This window comes from Agelaius tricolor, unplaced genomic scaffold, assembly GCF_023055355.1.
Source record: "Agelaius tricolor isolate 1412-34295 unplaced genomic scaffold, bAgeTri1.0.p SCAF_8, whole genome shotgun sequence".
Taxonomy (NCBI): Eukaryota; Metazoa; Chordata; class Aves; order Passeriformes; family Icteridae; genus Agelaius; species Agelaius tricolor.
In genome coordinates this window covers 2,368,378-2,392,984 of record NW_027269268.1, presented here as the reverse complement: position 1 = coordinate 2,392,984, position 24,607 = coordinate 2,368,378, and the positions used below count along the sequence as shown (strand labels likewise).

General features: G+C 44.2%; 2 protein-coding genes across 3 annotated transcripts; both read left to right on the top strand.

Annotated features, from left to right (window-relative positions):
* The first annotated feature begins 807 nt into the window (after positions 1 to 807).
* Positions 808 to 12,966, top strand: SDAD1 (SDA1 domain containing 1). Its single transcript, XM_071431247.1, has 22 exons — positions 808 to 979; positions 1,070 to 1,174; positions 1,329 to 1,427; positions 1,537 to 1,647; positions 2,168 to 2,239; positions 2,329 to 2,429; positions 2,702 to 2,759; positions 3,631 to 3,705; positions 4,085 to 4,186; positions 4,417 to 4,486; positions 4,880 to 4,983; positions 5,630 to 5,687; positions 6,186 to 6,244; positions 6,567 to 6,643; positions 6,940 to 7,037; positions 7,436 to 7,512; positions 7,871 to 8,003; positions 8,900 to 8,997; positions 9,463 to 9,656; positions 10,134 to 10,218; positions 10,607 to 10,768; positions 12,291 to 12,966. The coding sequence occupies exons 1-22, from the start codon at positions 890 to 892 to the stop codon at positions 12,339 to 12,341; spliced, it is 2,079 nt and encodes a 692-aa protein (XP_071287348.1). The 5' UTR covers positions 808 to 889; the 3' UTR covers positions 12,342 to 12,966.
* Positions 12,967 to 14,081: 1,115 nt separating this feature from the next.
* NAAA (N-acylethanolamine acid amidase) lies at positions 14,082 to 23,052 on the top strand. Of its 2 annotated transcripts, XM_071431246.1 has the most exons (11): positions 14,083 to 14,339; positions 14,472 to 14,636; positions 16,128 to 16,254; positions 17,004 to 17,094; positions 18,831 to 18,907; positions 19,360 to 19,532; positions 19,831 to 19,893; positions 20,445 to 20,511; positions 21,003 to 21,031; positions 21,912 to 22,008; positions 22,754 to 23,052. In XM_071431246.1, the coding sequence occupies exons 1-10, from the start codon at positions 14,170 to 14,172 to the stop codon at positions 21,985 to 21,987; spliced, it is 1,038 nt and encodes a 345-aa protein (XP_071287347.1). In that variant the 5' UTR covers positions 14,083 to 14,169; the 3' UTR covers positions 21,988 to 22,008; positions 22,754 to 23,052. The 2 variants fall into 2 exon arrangements, with proteins under 2 accessions (XP_071287346.1, XP_071287347.1); XM_071431245.1 differs by lacking the exons at positions 21,003 to 21,031; positions 21,912 to 22,008; positions 22,754 to 23,052 and having other exon boundaries at positions 14,082 to 14,339; positions 20,445 to 20,994.
* Positions 23,053 to 24,607: the final 1,555 nt, after the last annotated feature.

Genomic DNA, 24,607 nt, shown 5'->3' with positions numbered 1-24,607 from the left:
TGCTTTAAAAGGTACAGGAAAGCCCAAGCTCACCTGAGCTGGTCCATAGTAGCAGGCATGCGCTTAGGTGGCTGCAGCTGGCTCTGAGATTCTGGCCAACAAAGTGAAAAGCTTGCCAGTGAGAGAAGTGGTGGAGACTTAAATGGGCAGTTGTGTCAATGGTTTTGTACTGTACCCAGTTTATACCTTAATGCTACTCTGGTAGATGTTGTCTGGCTGAACCTAAGAGCATTTATTGAACCAAATTTATTTACTGCTATTTGCTAAGTAAACTGTATTGATGAATGACAATTATTCTACAGTATAAATAAGTAGATGTCTAAAGAAAGTATAAGCAATGCAAATGAAGAGGTCTGCTTTCTATTCTCTTGATCAAAAGCTAAACTTAAAAAAGACTAAACACGGATTAACCCTTTCTCCTCAATGAGAATTACCTTCTAATGCTGCTTCTTTAGTGACCATTTGAGATGTACTGAGAAGCGTTTTCCCTCCAAGTAGCTGAGAGGGGAGGAGAGCCAGCGCTGTGTTGGAGCGGTAAGGCCGGGATGCTGCGGCTAACTGCCCCGGGACGCTGCAGAGGGGGCAGCTGTGGTCCGGGCCGGGCCCCGCTCCGTGGTTAACCCCTCAGGGCTGCCCAGGCTCCGGCCCGAGGGAAGCGGGGCCGCCCAGGAGCCGCTTCTTCCCGCTGCCCCGGGCTCCGGTCTGAGAGAAGCGGGGCCGCCCGGGAGCCGCTTCTCCCCGCTGACCGCTCTGCCGCCAGGGGGCGCTCTGCTGGAGTGCGCCTCCCGCACAGGTTTGTCCCTCGGCGGCGGCCGTCGAGGGCGGGCTAAGATGGTGGCGGCCAGCTGAGCCCTCGTGTGCTACGCTCCCGGTGCCGGTGCTCGCAGCCATGTCGGGCCGCCAGGGCAACAAACTGCCCAGCAACCTGCCCCAGCTGCAGAACCTCATCAAGCGCGACCCCACCTCCTACACCGAGGAGGTGCGGACCGGGGAGTGGCTGGGGCGGGCTGCGGGATGGGCACGGGGTACGGGTGGGTGTTGCTCAGCTGCCTCTTTTCTGTGTGTGCAGTTCCTGCAGCAGTACCACCACTACCAGTCCCATGTGGAGATCTTCACCTTCCAGCCGGACAAGCCCAGTAAGGAGCTGGCCGAGCTGCTGATGTTCCTGGCGCAGGTGAGCCCCGGGCCCCATCCCCGCAGTAGGGGCTGTGGCAGGCTGTGCTTGGTGAAATACAAACAATTAAATTTACAGCTTGCGTGCCCCTTGCCAGCCCTGTGAGGGAAGCGCAGGTGTGCTGTAGAGCCTTCTCTTGCCCTGTCCCTTGTAGGTTGCCCACTGCTACCCCGAGCACATGGCCAGCTTCCCGCAGCAGCTGAAGGAGCTGCTCTCCTACCACCACACGGTCCTGGACCCCGACCTGCGCATGGTGAGACCACCCTGGGCTCACCCTGCTCTTGGTGTGAGCTGAGAACTTGGGGTTTGCTTGTCAATGAAGAGAAGCTGGAGAGGGATGTGAAATTTGGGTTCTCTTGCAGACCTTCTGTAAGGCTCTGATCCTGTTGAGAAACAAGAATCTAATAAATCCGACGAGTTTGCTGGAGCTCTTCTTTCAACTGCTGCGATGCCACGATAAACTGCTACGGAAGGTAAGGTGTGCTGACAAAAACCTGCATCTCCAGTGGGTTTTGACCAGCTTGTGGGGTAATGGCAGGATAGGCAGTTCTTCTCTGCTTGGTTGGGAAAGTAAAGCTTAAAATAGCTCAGCTGTTGGAGCAGTCAGTGCTGGAGGCAGGCTCCAGCTCTGTGTTGGACTAGTAACAGTTTTGCTGCTGTAAACACCTTGCTGTTGCAGGTTGTAGGCTCGTCCTGTTTGGGATTGAGCAGTTTGGTTGTGTCTGCAGCTGAAAAACCTGGCTGTCAGAACAGGTTTGAATGAGGCAGGGGCAGGATTTGAAGCAGTATTTGATGCTGTTCATTGTCCTGCCTTGCTGTACTGTGAATTCATTATGATTTTGGAATCCATGAGCCTCCACAGGATGCCGTCCTGTTCGTTTTTCCTGCTGTAAGCCAGTGATGTTCTCAGAGGTGATCATCTGGGTTATGTCAGTGCTTGGGCACAGGGTGTGTGTTCCTGTGTGTTACTCCCTGTCATCTCTCCACTTGCAGACCTTGTACACTCACATTGTGACAGACATCAAGAATGTCAACGCCAAACACAAGAACAATAAAGTGAACACGGTAGGTGCTTTAGCTTTCCTGTGTACTTTGAACTGAGCTGCTGCTGTTGTAGAAGACCTCTAAAGACATGTTTTCAACTTGTTCTGTAGGCACTGCAGAACTTCATGTACACCATGTTGAGAGACAGCAATCCTACTGCTGCCAAGATATCTCTGGATGTGATGATAGAGCTTTACAGAAGGAATATTTGGTGGGTCTGGCAGGCTTGTGTCCATTTGCCACTTACTGTGGGGCACACGGGCGTCCTTTGTGGCACATAGTACGACACAATGCAGGGGACAGTGACTTAAATAGATTTCCTACTTGTACCCCAGTGGGGTTGTAACTTGTACCAAAGAATTTAGCTGAGAAGAAATAATGTCTTGTGTGAAATGAGTTACTTAAATATTTGCTGAGAACTAATTTTCTGAGAAGATAAAATTGCCAGACTTGAAATGAGATATGGCTTGTTTTTTTTTCTAGGAATGATGCCAAAACAGTCAATGTAATCACAACTGCCTGCTTTTCCAAAGTGACCAAGGTGAGGACAGAAATCACTCATACACTGGATGTTACCTTGGCTACCTTCTTCATGTGAATGTAACTTAATATGCTGTTATAGCAAACAAACTTCATTGATTTGTCTGTTGCTTGTTTAACTCTCAAAATAACCCTCATGGGAGGAGGTGGAGCTTGGCAGCTTATCTTGTAACAAGTGTAGCCTGGTGCAGGGAGTATGGATGTTCTTTTCACTGCTCTTCAGAACAGACTATCAGGATATCACCTCCTTAATATCAGCACTGTGAGGCTATGGTTAACTGAGGAGAGCAGCAGGCCTGACTGAATGTTGGGCCTTCTGCATTGGCTCTGAAGGCTTTAAAAACTTGTCCTATGGCTGGAGACAAGTTTCTAAAGTTTTTAAACCACTTTTGGCTCTGTGAAGCTCCAAAAGTGGTTCCATTCAATAACAGTCATCCAACCAAGACTAAAAACCTAACCAGCAAAATTATCTGAATTAATGCAGGATGAGAGCTCTGAGCATCACCTTGGCTCTTGCCTGTGTAGGGCCTCCTGACAGTGTTGACATGGAGCAACTGCATTGAAATGATTTTGCAGGATGATAAGACAATTGGCAGCTTTGAATTTTGCCTTGTGGCAACTCAGGTGCTCTTTGGTTCTGGTTGCCTCTGAGCAATGATGGGCAGCTAAAGTTGTCTGGGTTTGTAAGACACTTGTGGCTCTCAGGCTGTAACTTGGTTTATTTTCTGATCCATAGTTTATATTCTGATCTTTATTTTCAGATCTATGCCTATTAAAAAAAACTGTTTAATCTTTGCATGGCTCAAGGTGTGGATGTTGGGTGGCTGTAAATTCTGTCAGCTTGTCCCACATGATCTCATTTTACTTTTCAGGTGTTAGTTGCTAGTTTGAAGTTCTTTCTTGGGAAAGATGAGGATGAGAAACAGGGAAGCGAGTCGGAGTCTGAGGTGGGTGTTGTGACCAAATATTTCCCTTCTCTGATTTTCAGACCTGTTATTGGGTCTGTCATCTTGGCGACTCTGGCTTTGCCAATCTGTCTGCCTTGCTGCTACTCACTGTCCTGTCTAGCTGTCACCAGATGTTTCTGTGACTGACAAACAATTTCAGTGTCTGACATCTGGCCCCAGGATGTCTTTGCTCTTTGTTAAAAGAGAAACACTAAGCTCTTTTTTTTTTTAGATGCTGGTACCTATGTGTTCTGAAGCTTAGTAAGGGGGATAGTTTTCAGAGTATGGGATACTGAAAAATATTGGTGGTTTGTTTCTGTGCTTGCCATTTGGAGCCTGGGTCACCTGACTGGTGTGAGTGTTGTGTTCCTTCCCCAAGGATGATGGCCCTACAGCCAGGGATCTGATGATGCGCTATGCCACCAACAAGAAAACAACCAAGCGCAAGAAGAAACTGGAGAAAGCCATGAAGGTCCTCAAGGTGAGGAGAGGGCTGTCTGACTTCCCATCACCTTGGTTTAATCCTTCTAGTACGGAAGTCCTGTTGTTGCCCTGCTTGTTTAGCTGCAGATGGCAGATAGTGCTTGTGGTTGAAAAATAGGGGTAGTTTTTAAGACCTTCTTCAAGAGGCAACAATCTTTTGACAGCAACCTTGAAACTTTAGGACTTTACTCACAAAAAGAGAAATGTATTTTACTCGTTTCCATGCAGAAGCAGAAAAAGAAGAGCAAGCCAGAGGTGTTCAACTTCTCTGCCATTCACTTGATTCATGATCCCCAAGGTGAGTGTGCAGTGAATTCTCTTAGTGCAATTTGGTTAATCTAACAGCACTTGATTTGGTTGTCATCTGTTCCAGTGAACCTCTGGGGATCTTATGTTCTCAGATCAACCCAAAATGCATCTAAACATTCAGTTTTCAGTATTGACCCAGTGCTTATGGTGTTGGGGAACATCTGGTTCTCTCTGCTGAACCTGTGCACAGCAGGCCTTTTAGGCATATGAGAAGGGAAATAACCTATTGGAATAAGTGCTTTGGTCACCTTGAATTTCTTCTGTGAAAGGGCACTGGGCCTTGAAAATAAGAACAAATCAAACTGCCTCTTGTGACTGTAATCTCCTTTGAGTTCTGTGTTGGGCTCATTGTCTTCTGCAAAACCATTTTTGCCTCTTCCAGACTTTGCTGAGAAACTACTGAAGCAGCTGGAGAACTGCAAGGAGCGATTTGAAGTGAAGATGATGCTTATGGACCTAATATCCAGGCTTGTTGGAATACATGAGGTATGTACTTGGATAATTTTAGGGTGGTCTGTTGGTAGCCGGCCTGGTGTGGTTGTGGGAATATTCTGGCCTTGTTCCTCTGGAAAATAAGCTTTAATTTTTCTCTATGTCCGAAAGTGTGTAGGAATGGTCAGGGAGTTGCCAGGAGGCATAATGCAATGGTAGTGGTACAGACTTGGTGGGACTAAGTAAGCCTCTCATAGGAAAAGCTATTGGTCTGGAATAGAGGAGCTGAACCTAAAAAATAGAGGAGAACTTGGTGCTTCAAGACCTTCCTGGGTAGCTGCTCATGCTGACCACAGAGTTTTCAGGTGGTGCTGAACAAGAAGGAAACAGCACTTGGAGGATTTTATGTGGACTCTCCAGTAATAAAGTATTAGCACTGAATTAAGTGAAGAGTAATCCAGTGCAAGTTGGGCATTTAAGGATTTAAGTGATAAGGGCTAGGTGCAGCTGTATTTATCTTGGTGCAGTTCATTTCCTTGTCCCACAAATATGAAACTCAACATAGGAGACAACATTTGGCTCTAAAATCTGAGGCATTTGGGGAGCACACTAGAATGAGATGGTTTTACCATGTATCAGCTTATGAAGGTGATCTCAAGTTCTAAGACAAGAAGATAATATGTTGCAATTTGCCTTGCAGCTGTTTCTTTTTAATTTCTACCCCTTTGTTCAGAGGTTCCTCCAGCCCCATCAGAGGGGTAAGTAGTTACTCCAGGTACTGCTGATCCCTCATGTCTCATGTACAGGCATTTGATAGAAGTGGCAGTGGAAGTGGACAGGTAGCAGTGGTTTGGTGGGAAGCAGGAGTAGACTGCCAGAAGTGCCAAGTGCTTTGATCTTCTGTGGAGGCTGTGTGCACTCAGGGCTCCTTACCTGAGGATTTGAGCAAAGGAATAAAAGCAATGTGAGTCCCTAATCCTGACCAGCTAAGCTAAGTATGGTTGCCTTATGCTGCTTCCTTTTACTGGGGTTTGACTACAGTTCTGGAGCATTTCCTTTTGCTTCAGCTGGCTGTTGTGGAGGCCACAGGAGTTCCTAATGCTTGGTGGGAGAGGAGAAACAGCTGTCCCAAAGAAGTCCAGGCTGAATGGTTTTGGGCCTGACTGAGCAGCTTGTTGAGTTTTAAAGGATGTGTTTATTGGCTGGAGCAAGCTGCAGCAATATGTTTTGGTATCTTCTTCCTCCTTTTCTTCCAGAAGTGACAAAGATTCTTCTGTTTGCTGCACAGGCTTCGCATCAGCTGGTACCACCTGAGGTCAGTGTTCTCCCTGTGATGGATATTAAATGGGCAGCAGGGCAGCATGGAAATGCAACATGGAGTGTGTGTGTGGGGAGGGGAAGGGGAATTGGTCAGATTGGTTGGAAAAGCTTATGGTAATTACAGCCATTTTTTCAAGTTCTAAGGCATTGTTTCATAAAGGGGGGGGGAAATAGTTTATTTTCTGCAAGAAAATTTTAGAAAATACTTGTGTTTAGAAGATACTTGTGGGCTGTCCTGACATGTCCTGATGTCTTTCTATGAAAAAGGATGTGTCTGTTAATAATTGATTAAATATGTGGAGTTTTTTTATTTTCAGATTATCCAGTCAGTGTTGATGACCATTGCCAACAACTTTGTCACAGACAAGAATTCTGGGGAGGTCATGACTGTAGGGTGGGTACAGTATGAGTCATGTCAAACTCCAGATGTGATAAAATACATGTTTTTTTTAACCACTTGCTGCTTATTCCTGTTACTTGTGCTATGCTTTCAAGAAGCTGCTTGAGTTACAAGTATGTTAGCTTCAATGTTCTGGTTTTTTTGCTGGGAGTATTTGATGGTTTTCTCCTCTTACACTGTATGTTGTATAAATGCTGTATAAGGTTCTTCAAGTTTCCGGTAATTAATTCTGTAAGTGGCACTTTCTCCTAACTGGTGTTGAGAAAATAACTGATTTTCCCTATTTTTAGGATCAACGCAATAAAAGAAATCACTGCAAGGTGTCCCTTAGCCATGACTGAAGATCTGCTCCAAGACCTTGTTCAGTACAAGACACATAAAAATAAAAGTAAATATTACATGGATACCACTTTAAACTTTCTTTTTTTCTGTGTTATGTGATCTTCAGTTACAACCTTCATGGAAGTGCTGTCCTAATTGGTTTATATGGGCTGAGACCACTTTGAGTGGTTGGGGTACATCTCTCTATTTGGAGTGTGTAGCCATGGCAGACAAAACAGTCAAGGGTAGAGGAACTAATTGACAAAAATAAAGCAAGAGAAGGGATTGTTAAGAAGAGTTAGCCCTGAGGAAATGCTGTGTTCTATACCAGAGAAATTAGAGGGAACCATAAGCTCAGAGAACATGTCAGTCAGTTGTAAAATCTCCACACTGCTGGAGATCTGTGTGGGCTTTTGTTTTGCTCAGAGATCTGGTTTTTTCCTGACTGTCTCATTTCCTGGGCAGATGTGATGATGTCCGCAAGAACTCTGATACACCTGTTCCGTTCTCTGAATCCAGAGATGCTGCAGAAGAAGTTCAGGGTAAATGTTTCGTGTGTTTTGCACTCACTAAAAACCCATGTGCTCAAAAATGATGAGAATTGGTCTCAGTATCCTCTTGAGAAGGTGGAGTCAAGTCTGTGTTGTTCCTCTGCCTGCTGCCTTTGGACATGGTGTGCTATCCACGTTTTGTTAGTTCACATTCATCTAACTCATGGTTAGGTAATGCTCCTGAAGTTGAGTTGTTTTCCAAGACACATTGACCTTGAGTTATTAAACTCTGCCACATGGAGTAAGGGAAGGTCTTTGGAGCCACACCCTCCTATTCTTCTAGGTATTTTCATGGATTGGTGGATATTATAATAGCAGCCTGCTCAATGTGTGTTTTGTTAATGTACAGGGTAAGCCTACTGAGGCCTCAGTGGAAGCCAGGATTCATGAATATGGAGAACTGGATGCCAAAGACTACATTCCAGGAGCAGAAGTACTAGAGGTGGAGGATCAAAAGGAAAAGGGAGGAACTCAAGAGGAAGGTTGGCCTTTTTTCTTTAAAAATTCTGGTTTGGGCATCATTGTCACTAAGATTTTATGTGGACATGGAACCTGGTGTTTGTGCATTTCATTTCCTGCTGTGCTTTGTCTTACACATGTCTGTCCTTGGGTAAGTGCAGTTTGTCAGTGGGGTTTGGTACTGTGTTGCTTTTTATGATACACACTGAGATGGGAAGCAGAGGGACAGACAGTACAGCTGTGAACTTTGTGTTCAGCTTCTCCTAAATAAAACCTTCTGAATATTGTAGAACACCAAAACAGTAGTTGGACATTATATTTGGCTTATTGAGTTCAGTTCCTGTGTAAATGCTTTACACACCCTGGAACCCATGCCTGAGTTGGAAAAGAGATGGAAGAGTCTTTAAAAACAAGGCAGAGTTTGGTGAATGAAGTCTGAGTGCCTTGAAGATGCTGCAGGGGCTGGAGGAATGTAGGCTGTGTAGTGATCACTCTAACACTGGGCTTGGCTGCTGCAGCTGCTAACTTCAGCACTACAGCCAGCATGGCAGTGAAGAGCCGTGCTTTGACTGTCTGAACTAAGCCAGCTATAAACCACAGTACTTCTCTTGTTGGGTTGGTTTAGGTCACTGGGAGTGGGGAACACTATTGCTTATGAGGTAATCAGTCTGTTAACTCCTGTGGTGCTTCAGGCTGTCCCAAATGCACCTTGTTTTCAGGATCTTGCCCTGAAGATGACAATTGAGCTTTGCAGAGCATAGTATGATTTTTGTCCCAGGACAAAATGAAGTTAGGAGATAGGTGAAATAAGTGAAAGGCAATGAGAACAGGCTGATAATTGATGGCAGCATCAATTATTGCCAATTGGGGTAGTGAAGATGAATTTGTGTTAACAGCTCTGTACTTGTTCTGTGAGCAGATGGCTGGGAAAGTGCTAGCCTGAGTGAGGAGGAGGACAATGACGATGGAGAATGGATTGATGTGCATCACTCCTCGGATGAGGAGCAGCAACAATTAGTGAGTTCCAAGTCTCTTCTATGCCAAGTACATATGAGTCTTGTTAATCACAGAGTAGATCCTCTTGCTCTTCACCCTCATGTAGCTGCTCTTAAATACCTACCCAGGCCTTCAGAGCAAGCTGTCATGAAGCAGTGAGGCTTAAGTGCTGTTCAGCAGTGCTGTTGAAGTACACATGCTCTTAAGGGTGGGAGGGGAGAAGGAGGAATTATATCTCAGGGTTCAATGCCTTCGGAGCTGTGATAATCAGCTGAGAGCTTGTACTCCTAAAATCTGGTGTGCATGCACTCCATTCAGACACTAGATGTTGGATATGAGACAAGGAAAAATCCTGACATCTGGTTGTAGCATTTCCCAACAATATTGCCATTGCATGCTCTGTATTTGGGAGGCAAGGATCTTGGATTGTGGCACAGGAGTGGGGTGCAAAGCTCTGATTGTTTTGTACCATTTTCTTTTCCAAAGGCAGAAAAAGTGAAAAGCATGCCAATAGAGGAACGAAAAGCCAAAGCTGCAGCAGTCAGTACAAGCAGGCTGCTAACTCAGGAAGACTTCAAGAAAATACGTCTTGCCCAGCTTTCCAGAGAACTTAATTCTGCACCTGGCAGAGCTGCAAAGCGGAAATATATTGAAATAGATGATGAAGAGGAGGAGGGCAGGTAGGATATGGGCTGTTGAGTGCTTTTTCTTACTTATCCTCTCCTGATGCAGCTGTTCATTGCAGTAGGGCACAGAGCTCTGCTGCTGATCAGTGTTCCCTGGTAACAGCCAGAGCCTAGAGTGGATCCTGGGCTTGGAGGTTGGCTTATACCTGGGAAAAACATCATGAGGAGCTTGTGAAAGGTCTGAGACTGTTTGTTTGACTTGTTGAGGCCTAGAGGTGTGAGAGGGGGTGTTTTGTAGCAGTAGCTGCCTGGTTATAGCTCCAGTGTTTCTTAAACCTGGTGAAAAAAAGTAGGACTTGAAAAATAAGTGGGTGACTTTTGTAATGGATATCCCAGCATGAGGGGCATCCTGAAGGGAACAAGAAGTGTTTGTGTCTAAATTGATGGTGAGAGACAAAGGGTGAAGGGGGCATCTTGTTTTCCTTGCCAACTGAAGCTTTGTGTGGTGACATTTATTGGATTTGTGTGTAGGGGGGAGTTGCTTTCGCTCAGAGATATTGAACATCTGCATAAGAAGCCCAAGTCAGACAAGGAGACCAGGTTGGCAACTGCAAAGGTGAGGTACTGGTGTGTCCTGTATCCTGTCCTTCTGGGTTTGGGTTTGTCTTCCGCAGGAGGAAATGCTGAGGCTGCATATCAAAGGTAGGTGCCAAGCTGCCATGTGGGTTTTGAGAGGTGATTTGTTTGGTTCTTCGCTGTTCCATCTTGGCTGTGACAAATAGGGTGTCCTGCTGGTCACATGTGACCATGAAAATGCAAACAGATGCAATTTTCACTGTGACTTAAGAAATACAGCCAGTATGGGAGAAGCCATGTATGAACACAGTCATGCCGAACCCAGATTTGTTGTTATTGCCCTAGAACCTGTTACCATCAGGCAGATGATGTTGATAGTAGGTGAAGGAAAATGACCCCTTGTTACTCTATTGCACTGTCTATTCTAGGCTGGAAAAACAGACAGAAAAGAATTTGTGAAAAAGAAAACCAAAATTAACCCATTTGCCAGCTCTTCCAATAAAGAAAAGCAGAAGAACAAGAACTTCATGATGATGAGGTACAGCCATAGTGTCCGGACCAAGAACAAGCGTTCCTTTAGGGAGAAACAGGTAATGTTTCATGCTGGAGATGGATGGGGCAGTGTGAGCAGTGATTTGTGGTACAGGTGTGGTGCTGCCTACTTTCTGGCCTGAGGTGCTGCTGCTGTAACTCAGAGAAAGCCTGTGGCTTGGCTTGCCCCACTCCTGCCCCAGACGAAGAGCTGCTTTGCAGATTGTTGTTCACTCTCCATAGTCTGACCTATCACAGACTCATGTGTCCTGGCATAGAGGTCATGTAATAGCTTGTCATAAATGTTCCTGAGGAATAGATGCAAAAGCTGTTCAGTTAAGCAGTAGTTTGACACTAATGCTGTTCTCAGTGGTCAAGCCCCTGCCAGTCTAGGGTTTTACAAGGTGTTACTTATTCAATTCATCCAAATGCGTTCAAGAAACCAAATGCGTTCTACAATAATCCAATGATCCAGTTGTTTTTACTTCCCAGATGGTGTTTTGTGCAAGTGTTTACATGCTGCTTGAACTTAGAGTTGTTTCCAGGATCATACACTTTATCCAAATGATATTTGTCTGCAATTTCTTGCCTTAGGAAGGGCAAGGCAGGAACTATTAGTAGACTCAGTAGAGAATATCTGAAGCTTTTCTGTTGATCAGGAGCATGTAGTCTAGTACTAGTACATGTCCTCTGTACATGCTTATTTGGCATCATTCTGCCTCACCTCAGTTAAAGCTGACAACATTGAAACCAGCTCTCAAAACACACACAATAGGCTGCAAATGAACAATCCTGGCACTTTAAAAACCTGCTGTTTACAGTTATACTTGGCTCAGTTATTCTAAAAAAAGATCTTGAAGCATTTTGTCCTTACTGATGTTTTAAATTCAAATTTAATGCATAAACAGCATTTATTCATACTTTTTTCCCCATGAAAGTTAGGCTGCAGCACCAGTCTGTTAAGCCTGAGTGTTTTGAGTGGGTGGGAGGATCTTAGTTGTATGGCACTGCATTCTGCTTTGCTTTTTGGTGGTAAGATAAAATGGCCTGCTTGCTATAGTCCAGAGCAAGCTCCTCTACTAGGAGCTACTACTGCATCGCAGTACTACTGTGTTTTAAGTACTACATCACAGTACTACACGTTTTAAGCTATTACTTAAAACAAGTTTTATGTACAGTAAAATCTCTTTAGGGTGATAATGGCACTTGTAAAAATTTCTCCTTCCCCCTTGAAAATTAATTTTCTAATACTTCACAAAATACCAATTTTACTTGCTTCTCAGCTGAACTGTAACTTTCTAGATATCTTCTGTTTGAAGTGAGTCAGAGTAGTTTGTTCTAATCTTCATTGTGTGGGATTTGGTCATGCCTAGCTCTTTAATTGTACTGTGGAGTTTAGGTACATAACCCCAGTGTTTCTGCCACTCTAATTGTTAGCATTTGCATTGCTCCCTGTCTGAGCTGATGAGCTCCTAGTGTTTTTATCAGAGGTTAAAGAAATTGAAAAGAGTTCTGATGTGGTAGTGTTGCTTTCTCAGTTATGTTCCTTACCTGAATATTCCCCTCTTGTTTTGTGGTTAGCTGGCTCTTAGAGATGCACTTCTGAAAAAGAGAAAACAGCTGCTAAAATAAACGCTGGAGAGAGCTTCACCACCCTTGGAGAAGTTGCCCGGAGATGCCGATTTGCACCTACCATCACCCTGGGGGAAAGGACTGTGGTGCCTTATGGATTTAGCTCTGATCTGTTTGGAAATGTAAATGGAACTCCTGCAAGCTGGTGGTTACTGCATCAATAGGACACAGGCCTTAAGCCTTGGAGGATTTTAATTTCATTTTAAAGTGTTCTTAGGGAAGAAGGCAATCATATTTTTATTTCATGTAATTTACTTACCGTGGGTTTTATATGTGTAAGTATTAAAGTAGACAATGGTAAAAACCTGAGGCAATTATCGACTAAGACACAGAAAGAAGAAATATTCTGGTCAGTCTATAAAGCATGTGGGTATAGTGTCTGTGCCTGTCTTAAGGGAGTGCCCGTACAGATGGAGTGAGCTGTTGTCTGAGTAGCTGGCTTTGACCAATTGAATAATACCAAATTCAACTGTAATGCAGGTAAAATTAATTAAAGCGTTGTGGGGAAGAACAGTTCATTATGGCTTACTAAGAAAAGAAAAATACAAGTAGTGTATTGGGAGATAAGGGTTTTTTGTTGCTATTTAAATACAAATAAAAAATCACATACCAGAGAAAAAAGGAATGTTTTCCTATTGTGTGTGCCTTCTGGTGGGACTTGCCAGTGACTCTTGGCAAGTACATGCAAAAATCACATCGGTCTGGATTCTTTGTCTAAGGTTGAACTTGTGCTTTAGCCTTGACCTCTGTTGACACCATTAATGGGTTCTTTGTACCTTCCCCAGCCGCCTGTTCTAATGGAGTTGATCAAGTATTTATAACTTGAGGGAGTTATTTATACCATCCTTTTTCCAAGTCTGTTAGAGATGGATATCTTTGTAGTGCAGAAACAGGTGCCACAGGCACAGTACAATGGCAATGCATCTGGTAGGGTGCTTTTTTCCTGTCTTTTTAGGAAGCCAGATTCATGTTCTTATCCCATGTAGGAATTGACTTGACTTAACTTAGGTATTGGTTTAATATGTATTTGTAATAACTTTAATTCTTTTGTATGGGTTTTGTTTGTTTTGTCACACTGCTTCCTAGAGCAAAGAACCTTAGAAAGGCTTAAGGGAGAGAAGGACAGAGTAGGGTGGGGCTTTTTGGGTTTTCTTCTTTTACAGATCTGTTTTATTCCAATTGTACGTTCCTGCTGAGGGAAGGGCAGGGATTGGTCCTCAGCAGGGAGTGCAGTGAGCTCTCAGGTGGAGGAGCCACCTATAGCTGGGAACCAGAGTGCTGTTGGGACGGAGTGTGGAGCAGGGGCTGGAGCCCAAAGGTAGGGGGAGGAGAAGGCAAGTACAATCTGCACACCACAGTTGTACTGCTAGGGGCGTTTTTTCTGCTGAGCAGTTTGTCTTGTGTATGTGTCCAGAAACTAATACCCTCTGACACTGAGAGTGGTCATTTTTTGCCCCCGCAGTAGAGGACCACAGTCTAGTCTCCTCTCTTCCTGTTTCTCTCTTGTTTACAGCTTTGCTGTGTCAGCCGGCATGCTGACAGCTCTGCCAAGCGTGGGTTTGTCCCCTCTGCCCTGGGTGTGGAAACGACGGTGTTGGACCGGCTTTGATCAATGTTGCCTAGCAGCAGCAGCAGGGCCGGGTCAATGCACAGGTTACCCTGTACCACGCACCTGCTGCTCGGTCCCGTGTCTCACGGGACGAAGCGGGCTCGCAGGCTGCGGGCGGGTGGGCCGTGACGCTTCGGGGCGGGCAGGGCCGGGGCGGGCCCTGCGGCGCGGGGAAGGGTGGGCTGGCCCCGGGGCGCCGCTGCCGCTCCATCCTGCGCCATGGGCTGCGGGCCGTGGGCGCTGCTGGCGCTGCTGTGCGGGGCGGCGGGGGCAGCGGCCCCCCTGCGCTGCAACGTGAGCCTGGACAGCCCGGCCGAGCAGCGCTGGCTGCCCGTGCTGCGACACTTCGAGCCCGCCTTCCTGCGCGCCGCCTTCCAGCGGATCATCGAGTGCGTGTGGCCGGGCGGGCGGGGAAGGGGGGACGAGCGGGGCAGCGCCGGGAGGGCTGGTGGAGCAGCGCAGGGGTGCCAGCTGTGAGCCGCTGGCCCGCTCTCGGCTGACCCCTCGGCTGTGCCTTGCAGCGAGAGCATACCCAAATGGGTTCACCAGGTCATCCAGCCCATAGCAGCCGAACTGGAGCTTTTCATGCCCCAGCCCTTCGCGGGAGAGATTGCGGGGATGTGCAAAGCACTGGGAATCAATCTCGGAGATGGAATCCTGCTGAACTTCGCTTACGAATCCACTGCGTAAGTGTTGAGTACTTACATGGTCTCGTACAGGTGAGCGGAGAGCTTCAGTTCAGCGTGGGGGAAGGGACGAGGTGGGTTACTTGCACTCTTGGTTCTGAGACCACTTCATCTGTTCAGCCGGAAGGTTTCCTTCTCTTTTGGCAGATGGAATGCTCAATGGAACGAGAAACGGTCATGTTTTCTATTGGGGAGTACAACTAATATCTGTCGTAGTTTTGTGTCTGTACATAAACATATGTACATATATATAAACTTATTAAAATACAAAAATAATTTTTGCTGGTAAGGTATATCCATCCAAAAGTAGAGATCACTTATGTTTGAAGGAGATGTAATGTTCTCTGTCACTTATAAATGGCCAAAAAGGAGGCTAGAGTAATTAGGTGCTCTCTCATTAATCTGAGATAAAGTTACTACTAAACTACTTTCTGGATGAAAGTTCACCATGGCTGCATAATCTCACTTCCCGATTTGAACAGTGGAAAATGACTTTAGTATATTTATGGCAGCAAGCGAAATCTCAGTGAAAAAATACTGACTTTTTGTCTCTTTTTGCCCTAGAAACAGGGTGCAGAAGAATAATCAACACTTGGTGTTGCCTCTGGGGAGCCTAAAATATTTCTCCATATACATTTTAGCCAATATCAAGGCATATGGCTCCTTATTTGCATTTGGATAATTTTTTTCTTAATGTGTAGTACTCAGTTGATAATTTTTTTTAGTAAGGACTAATATTGAATATGATATATTTAACTGCTGGCTCTTTTAGTTTTTCGCAGAGGATACTTGCCATACTTTGCCCTGGTGAGGCCCTTGAAATTCAGTTTCTTGGCTTGGATATTAGAAAACACCGATCAACTGGGAATAGCCTACTTATGTGAAAAATTGTTTACCTTTATTTTTGAGAGGCAGAGTTATGCATCACTGAAATGACCAACTCAAAACTACAGAGAATAGAAGTTAATTCCCTGCTAATGCAATATACTTGACCAAAAAAACCTGTTTTAATGAAACTGAACTTGCTACACAAGGAATTAGAGCATTCTTCTTGTTCTAGAGAGTAGTCTGTTATTGAAATGGCTGATACATGAATCAATTTTCTTCAGTTTTATTGCTGGGACTTAATTTGAATGTATCTACTCATGATTAAAATTATAGACAGTCCAAATGGAAGTGAAATTATCAGAATTAACTGCAGGTAGTGTGACACTTTATGGATGTTTTCAGGTGTTAGCTTTTCATTATGGCTTACCGAAGTGAAATGAAATAATGGTTTTTCTCAAGTGGAAGTGCTGCGTTCTGCATGCCCTTTAATTTCTGACCTGCTGTGGAGTGGTATTGGACTCTTCTTTGTATGGTAACATGAATAAAACACTTAGCAGAGCATCAGCTCAGTTACTTCTGAGAGGTTGAGCTCCTGCAGCTAGGATATTGCAAGCAGTGCCAGAGCTGTGCCTTCAGTCATTCCTTGCCCTGTTCTGTTTGCAGGTTCTGTACGAGCATTGTGGCTCAGGATGACAAAGGCAACATTTACCATGGTCGAAACCTGGATTACGCTTTTGTCGATATATTGAGCAAGATCACACTGGATGTGCAGTTTATCAAGGGTGAGCAGGTATGGTCTCGGTTGGCATGGCTGGATGGCGTTCTGTGAAGAATGGGACAGCCCCATAGCTGCTTAGATGGGGGTTTAATGTAGGAATGGGGTTCTCATCCCAATTCTACTGAATTGTTAGAGCAGCACAGTTATGCTCCAGCAGTGTGGGATGAATGCTGATTGTCTTTCCTTTCTGGGAATCCAGTTTATGGTGATGGATTGGACAAAGCAGAACAGCTTAATCTGGTATTCAAGATATTATTTCCAAGAGATGCCGAAAGAAGGAAATGTCAAGATGCTAAAAAAGAAAAGAGGTATTAGGGAATATGGCAAAGAGATCAGTTTTGGTAGGAACCAATTCTAAGGTGCTTTTTTTCTTTAGACCTTGTGAATTTCTGTGACTAATAAGTGTGTCTTTAGACAAAGATTTCCAAAAAAGAACTAGCTGCTAGTGCAGTTTTGTGAGTCTGATTATTTTTTTTTTCTTTTAATGCTCATTGGTCCGTTTTTTAAACAGAAAAGTTATTGTTTGTTGCTTGGCCATTTAACCTGAGCAAAAGTCTTGTAGCTCTCAGTGATCACAACTGGAATGCTGTGAGTTTGAGGCCTCAGAGTCACTTTACAATTTACTTGGCATGTTTTCTTGTAACTGAAGGCACAGTGTGCTATAGTAACGTAGGTATGAAAGCTATAGAAAGAAGTACAAGCTGCAGGTTCCATCTGTGTGCTGTTCTGGAATGCTCAACTGCTCTCCTTCCTGGTTTCAGGTTGCGTACCAAGGTACCACATTTCTTGGTTATGTCGGTTTATGGACTGGGCAAAGCCCACACAAGTTCACCATCTCTGGAGATGAACGAGGTAAAGGGAGTGTCTTCCAAAGTAGATGTTGTGTGTTTTGTTGATTGTCACCTGCCTTGGCCTTTTTCTCCCAAAGGGAGCAATGCAGTTAAGGTTGCCAAAAAAGGACCTGAAGTGGAATGCCTTGCCTTGCCCTCAGGGAGTGAAAGCACACATGCCTGGTTTCGGATACTGTGTAGGAGAAGGTATTTGTCAGCAGTGTCACCTGAGCTGAAAGTGTCAAAGGATGGGGAAGGCCTTGGCAATGCTGTAAAAGATGTGGTCTGGTCAAAAGCCACCATTAGAGGTGGCAGAAGTGAGGGCTGAGATAGCAAGACGCAGTTTGGACAGTGAAGAAACTGCTCCTTTGCTGGTTCTGCTGTATTCCATGGTTGCCTGGCCTCATAAGGCAGTTGGAAAGAGGGGGAAGATCTAGGGGAAAGGCAGCAGACCTTGAGGGAATGCCAGGAGACACCAGAAAGGCAGTTAAGCAAGGCCAGTAGTAGAGCAGAGTTGAGAGATGCCACTACTGAGAACTAAAGTTTGTAGCAGTGGGGAAGGCAGGGGGAAGGTCACTTCCTTGTTCATAAGGGCTTCAGTTTCACAAGTAATGACAGTTATGTCCAACTCAAAGCTTGGGAAATTGTCTCCATTTCTCTCCCCCTTATTCCTTTTAAGAAGCTGATACTGTGCTCTTCTTTATTAGGTGACTGTTAGAACTGGAAATTATGTATTCTCAGAGCCATCATCTAAAGCGTTTATGTTTCCCTTGTGATGGTGATAAGCATTTTTTTATTTAAGTCTTGAACAATCTGTTCTTCAACTCCTTAGCTATGCAAACAATATTCACTCTGTTTTCCACCAGTACATTATCTCTGAGTAGGGATTGTGCTATGGAGCACTTGCACCTCTTGCTTCCTGTTTGCGTTGCTCATGCTGCCTTGTTGGATTCACTAAATTCTTTCCATAGTTTACATGCACACTGCTTCTGATTCCAGAGTAGTTAGTTAATGCTTTCAAAACTGGGGTGTCCTGGGCTGATAGTTACTGGGGCAAACTGCTTTTAGTTCAGCTTAAAGGCAAGTGTTACATGTTTATTGAGTCTCTTGAAAGGCCTGATTGAGGAAAGCTTGTGTACCAAAGTCCTGTGTCTCTCCACATCCTATGTTCACTCCACACATGCTGCAGTTCTGTTCATGGGCTGCTGCTGACTGCTTGCTGGCTTATCTGAAGTGAAAGATGTTTTTGGTTAATTCCAACTGAACTACGAATTGAGGGAAGTGAGCATGTGGCTCTTGGGGAAGCAGGATGACTAAATCAGGATCAGGGTCTATCAAGTGACAAGCAGACTGATTTTTTTTTAATTTTTTTTTTTTTGTGCTTTGCGAAGTGTTTAAATAATGACAAACTTGGCCTTCTGGTTTTTGCACTTTGCTTATTATTCCCAGTAACACAAGCACTATCACTACCTGTTTTTTAGTTGTTTTATTATTTCTGTGAAATTCTTCCTGTTCTAATATGTCAGGAAGGTGAGTAATGAGATGATTATTATCATTCCTGTCATGACAGGTCTGAGATGGTTTCTGCAAAGCTGCTGTGGCTGTCAGTTGGAATTATGTTGTCTATATATATTTCACCTGAAGGTTGTGCTCCTTGTTGGTACTTCTCCCGTAAAATGTTGGTACTTAGTGCTGATAGGCACCTACCCTGTCTCACTGTATATAAATTACATATATAGTAATTTCTTTTCTCCCCAGATGGTGGTAGATGGTGGGAAAATGCTATAGCTGCTTTCCTCAATAGGAATTACCCGGTCAGCTGGCTTGTGAGAGATGTAAGTGCAGTGAGTTGATCTTACATTTCACAGCTGTGCCACATTTGTCCCTAAACATCTAGTAAATGAAAATCAGTGGCACAGAAGACTTAACAGCTTGATAAGCAAATGAATTTCTCAGGAGAAACTTAAGTGTGTACCTGTATTTAGTAGTGAGGCAATTCCAGCCCTTTTGGAGGGCAGCCTCCAGTGCCAAAGGTCCTGGAGAAGCTGTGCCAAGGCTTCCTTCCTAGGGAGTGTTTCAACTAGCTGTAACTTGTGTCGTAACCAGTTAAGACAGCTGTACTCCTAGATGGTGAATACCTGTGCCGGGGGTTATCTTACACTATTAATGTTGTTATATTAATATTTTCAAGTAGCACTTAAGAGTCAATTAGCTGGACCTTCATCTTTTGAAGATGTCCCAGTGCTCGTTTTTGTGCTTAACCTCACTCATCTCCTTTTTGTGTTAGACCCTGAGCAAAGCAGAGGACTTCCAGGCTGCTGTTCTCAGACTGGCTGACATTCCCATCATTGCTGAGGTTTACTATATTGTGGGAGGTGTCTCACCCAAAGAAGGCATGGTCATAACGAGGAATAGAAGAGGGCCAGCAGATCTCTGGCCTCTCGATCCCCTAGGTGGAGCGTAAGTAGGAAAAAACTGCTTGGTTTTTGCTTCTCATGTTCCCTTCTGAGTGACTGGCTTAGTGGCACAACTTCCTGGAGAGAGCCGGGGCACCTCTTGGTCATGGTTACAGCAGGGGCTTCGCTCCTGTGTTCCACAAGGCTGTTACAGCTACCAGCATGGGGCCCTTGGGCTTGCAGAAGTGGAGAGAGTTGCCTTTTGAGGGAGTTTTCTCCTTTTGGCAATATAAAGATACAGATTGTTGGACTTTAGCATTACCTACTGAGTCACCTTTTGTTTGCTTATGTGCTTGTTGCAGGTGGTTCCGTGTGGAGACAAACTACGATCACTGGACTACCCCTCCTCCTTTTGATGATCGCAGGTAAATTGATTGGAAGCTCTGTGGGGAGAGAACATGTGTTTTCAAAGTGGCTAGAAGTATAGGCAGCTGTTTGCTCCTGGAGCAGGCAGCTCATTCAGCTCCTGTAAAGCCACTCTGAAGGGAGTACATATGGTGTAAAGCAATACTCACAGATGAAAGGGTGTGAGACAGTGATCAGCGCAATGAGAAACTGTAAAGATAATGCTTAGGCCAAAAACTTGCTCAGAAAGCAAAATTTAGTAGGAGGTAAAGGACTTAGATCAACAGTGCCAAAGTACTGGATGGCACTAGGAAGGTGCTTATATGGGATTTTTAGGCTGTGTAGTGTGCAAAAAGGCATTGGCAGGTTGCTTCTTGATATGTACTCAATGGAATAGTAACAGGAACTTCAACACTGTGAGATGAGATCCAGTCACACAACTTGGGGTTATTTTAGACCAAAGCAGGCATTTCAGTGTTAAGGCCTTTAGTAAGAAGGTGTTTGTGTTGGTGCTTTGTAGCCTTTGGAACAGACAAGTGTGTTTAATTGATAATGTGTTGCTTTCCCACAGAACTGCTGCCATCAAAGCTCTCAATGCTACTGGACAGCACAACATCAACTTTGATACACTCTTTAAGGTACTTCTCAAATTCTGCTTTGTGAGTTGCTCTTCAAGTTCTTTGACAAAGCAGAAGTGTTCTTTCATCAGGGATGTAAAAGCTCTGCATTATTGTGGGGAACAAGGTTTACTGCACAGCTCTCTCTAGGGGGGTTGAAGACTAAGAGTTGTTCCAAATGCTTCTGGACTCCTATTTAGGCATTTCGTAACAGCTGAAACCAATTCACGTGGAAAGTGTGGGAGATTAATTGAATCCCATCATCTTTGTGCAGTTTGTTATTTCAAGCACAGGCACTTACTGTTAGACATGGTGACCTTTGGGAATTGCAGTGTCTTTCAGAGGGCGTTTTTTGAAAGTACTTCAGTAAAATGGTCTGATGTTTAAAAAAGGTGGGAAGTCCTTGACTTTATATTATTCCTTTCATAACTTCATCCTACTGCTGTTTCTAAATAGCCATTTACTTCCCTCTTTATCTCCCCAAATGACAACTCTTCCAACTTTCTGTACAGGTGTTGTCAGTGAAGCCAGTCTTAAACAAGTAAGTATTGGATTGAGAGATGTTGATTAGTGCCTCCTGCTGTGCCTCAGGCCACTTGAAAGCACACCACAAACTTCTTAAGGATCTTCCTTATGTGTTTGAGTCCTGTGGTTTCCCAGCTTAGATTTTGGCTTGTGCTCATGACCCTCTACTTCCACAACATAGTTGCTTTTGGGTCTTACCACTTCAGTTAGGGAACTGCACTTATTTGGGCTCAGTCTGGTAATGGGAAATTGCTTTGGAGTAGTGAAACAAATGACTCCTTTGGAGGAGCAGCTGGATGTCACACGGACTTCTTTGCCCATTTTTGGAAATTTGGGCTTTGTGTTAACACTGACAGTAGCTTTTTCTGCATGTTCTGATGAAGCTCTGATTAATTTGTAATAAAGGAAGTGGGATAAAGCTTTTAGATGCCGTTTACTGCATTTTCAAGAGATACATTTCAGTGCACCATTCTTCTGTGCTGTTCCAGAAATTGCACTTTTGCAAGTTATCATGTTATCAAGTTTTACTTTTACATGGAGCTCAATCATATTATCTGCATCAGTTGTTGTCATTGGAGCTTGGTAATGGCTTCCTCTACCTCTGCTCTGCCTTGTCAATGTGAGGTAATGGGGAAAGGAAAAGGTTCATCTCGGCTATTGTGACATAGATACAGTGTCTATTGTTTAATACAGTTCCTCTCTTGTGCTGTGTGGGGGACAGAACACTAAAGATTGATGCCAACAGTCTTTAATCAGTCTCTTTTCCTAAATCCTTCTGTACCTAAGCTGAATATTTGTTTCCATAAATACCTGTCCTGCTGCCTTGCTAGCAAGATGGATTCCCCCTCCTGCCTTTGGGATGTCACTCACTCTCTCTGTTGCTCTTTCCCTGCCAGTAACACAGTGTACACTACAGTCATGAGTGCTGCACTTCCAGATCGGTACCAGACATGGATGAGAGCTGGGGAGTGAAGAGATGGAAGTGGCAGAGGTGTAAGTGGCATCTGTACTTGCACAACCATTGCAGCTGCAGAGTCACTGAGGGACAAAGCGTTGCACTGGCATGCTTACCCAGTCTGAATTCCTGATGCTGCTTGTTTACAGCCCTCGGATAAATATCTTCCCTTGTTGTTTTAGAGGGAGTTAAATATTGACTCTCCTAGTGAAACTCTTGGAGAATATATTAGGGTTTTGATCAGAGAGGAAGGGATGGAAGCTGCAACCTAAAGGTAGAGGTTGTCTCTGGGAATGTTTAGCCTATTTTTACCAGCCCCACTATGAAACTTGCTTGTCATCAGGTGGATGGTGACAGGAAGCCCTGCCAGAAGGAACTGAATCCCAGCAGGAGGGGATGGTGCACGTAGCACTAAGCAAAATTGAACTTGGTTGGTAATGGCTGCTCACCAGTGACTACATGTGAGCAGCATCCTTTGGGGGCTTTGTCCTGTGAATGTACAGAATAAGCTCAAGTTCTTGAGCTCACAAGGTGCCTCATGGGGACAGCTTCAGAGAGATACTATGAGAATTTCTATGCCAAGAAACTGGTTGCATGGCCTTGGCAAGAGCACAAGAAGCTGTATTCCAGTTTAAAGAGGTTTTAAAAAATACTATTGTTATTATATTTGCAGCAGTTCTGTCAGATCTGATTTTAGCAAGAATAATTCTTTCTAGCGATTGTGTAGAACTTGTTTTTCACTTAACTCTGGACAAACCTGTGCTCTCTTGCCTGTTTTTCTAGTTCAACCTACTGAGTGAGAAGCTGAAGCTGTGCAAGACTAACATATGCTTTTAAAATCACTCCTGGGAGCAGTACAGTGGCTTTGGTTCATTAATGATGTGCACCATTCAGGAAACAGTGATTTGTTAACTCTTCGAAGTGTTGCAGGTGATCCTGTTGATGACCTGTAATGGAAGTTTGAAATTTAATTGATGCTCTAGTAGATGTTGATGGGTAAAAATGGCTTGTACTATTTTTGGTATGAGTTGTGCAACTGCGATGTACTTCTGTGCTGACTAATAAACACATTTTGTAAATTACATAGCCTGAAAGTCTGAAGTAATTAAATAAAAATATTCAGCTCATAGCTTGATGTATGAAGCCTTGTGGGATTTTACTTCTAGGTCCTCATCCTTTTCCCTCATCTATGAGGAGTTGTTGATCCTGGGCCTAGCAGGGGCAGATGCAGCAGTCAGCAGCATACACAGCTGTAGACTACAGGTATTTTTTTTTAATCAGAAATCAGGAGCTATTTCAGGAACAGTGGTAATGCACTTTTCTCCTTGGTAGATGAGAGGAGGTTGTGTTGGGTAGCAGGGAGGTTAAAAACCAGTTAGATTCGTTTTTGTACATTCAGATCAAATTACCTGCTATAAAAGTTAACATTTTGTTTTACAGTGCAGAGCAGTGGGGATTTTGTCAGCTTGTGCTGACTGTATATTGAGTTTAGACACTTAAGTGTGCTCCAGAGATACTGAGGGATTTGAAGAGTCAAGGTGAGTGGATACCTTCAAGTAAAGCTGGCAAGCGCCCTTCTTCACTGGATAAAATGTCACCTGTGTGAAGGTGACAGCACCACTTGCAGATCCATGCCATGCTGGCTGTGGTGAGTGTGCACTGGTTATGCAAACTGCTCTGAGAGCACCTTCTGGAGCTGAGGGCCCTTTATCTCCTTGTGCTGAGTCTCATAACCTACTTACCTGCATCCTCTCCCCTTGCGTGGATAAAAGTGCTGCAAGCTGTGCCTTGACCCAGTTTAGACAGAGATGTACAGCAGCCAATGACAAAGCTGAAGAAGAGTTCCTGGAGCAGGATTTTAAAATGCTCACTATCTTTGAGATTCCAGAAAATGCCATTGCTTTAATTCACAGAGTAGGCACTGATTTGTGATCCCACCAGGTTTTCTTTTAAATAACAGCTGCCCACAGTTGCAGGATCCTTACAGGTGTGCTTTTGTGTAGTCATTCTGACCTCTGCAGCATTAGGCTGATGATCCTCTGGCAGGTGTGTGCCCAGATGCTCTGGTATATAAATTTGGCCCAATGTTTGTTTCAATGTGTACTAACAATCTAGAATGTCAAAGTTGTTAGTACCTAGGAGTATTCAAGAAGCAATTTGCTTCCACTGTTGTGTCTGTGGCTGAGCAGCTGTTTGGAGTTACGTGGTTTAAGCAAGCGAGGAATGTAGTTTGTTTTCTTTTCCTTATAAATTACTTTCTTGAAAGCCTTGCATTATCTGTGGTAACCAACACTCCAAGAGGCTGACTGCCAACCAAATAAAGCTTTTCTGCCACCTTGAATGCTTTTCTGCTAACCCATAGGATATATAACTTCCTGGTTTTAGTTTAATGACAAGGTAAAAATATAAATACTGATCAACTGCTGAGTGATATATCTAAGCTGTAAGATATTTAACATGTGAGTAGCTAAGGTACTTGTGATAAGAACTGAAGTTTGATAAAAATGCAGAGATGCGATTGTTAATACTTTAAACAAAACCATCTTAATGCTGGAAACATTAAAATGTAACAGTGATTGGGGTTTTTTGGTAGGTTTGGATGTTTTGTGGCAGTCTTTGACCAAGAAAGACTGGACC

Coding starts and splice junctions, on each gene's coding strand:
- NAAA (XM_071431245.1), top strand. CDS start 14,170: ATGGGCTGCGGGCCGTGGGCGCTGCTGGCGCTGCTGTGCGGGGCGGCG. Junction 14,340..14,471: donor GCCTTCCAGCGGATCATCGA/GTGCGTGTGGCC, acceptor TGTGCCTTGCAG/CGAGAGCATACCCAAATGGG. Junction 17,095..18,830: donor CATCTCTGGAGATGAACGAG/GTAAAGGGAGTG, acceptor TTTTCTCCCCAG/ATGGTGGTAGATGGTGGGAA.
- SDAD1 (XM_071431247.1), top strand. CDS start 890: ATGTCGGGCCGCCAGGGCAACAAACTGCCCAGCAACCTGCCCCAGCTG. Junction 980..1,069: donor CCACCTCCTACACCGAGGAG/GTGCGGACCGGG, acceptor CTGTGTGTGCAG/TTCCTGCAGCAGTACCACCA. Junction 4,984..5,629: donor GGCTTGTTGGAATACATGAG/GTATGTACTTGG, acceptor TTTGCCTTGCAG/CTGTTTCTTTTTAATTTCTA.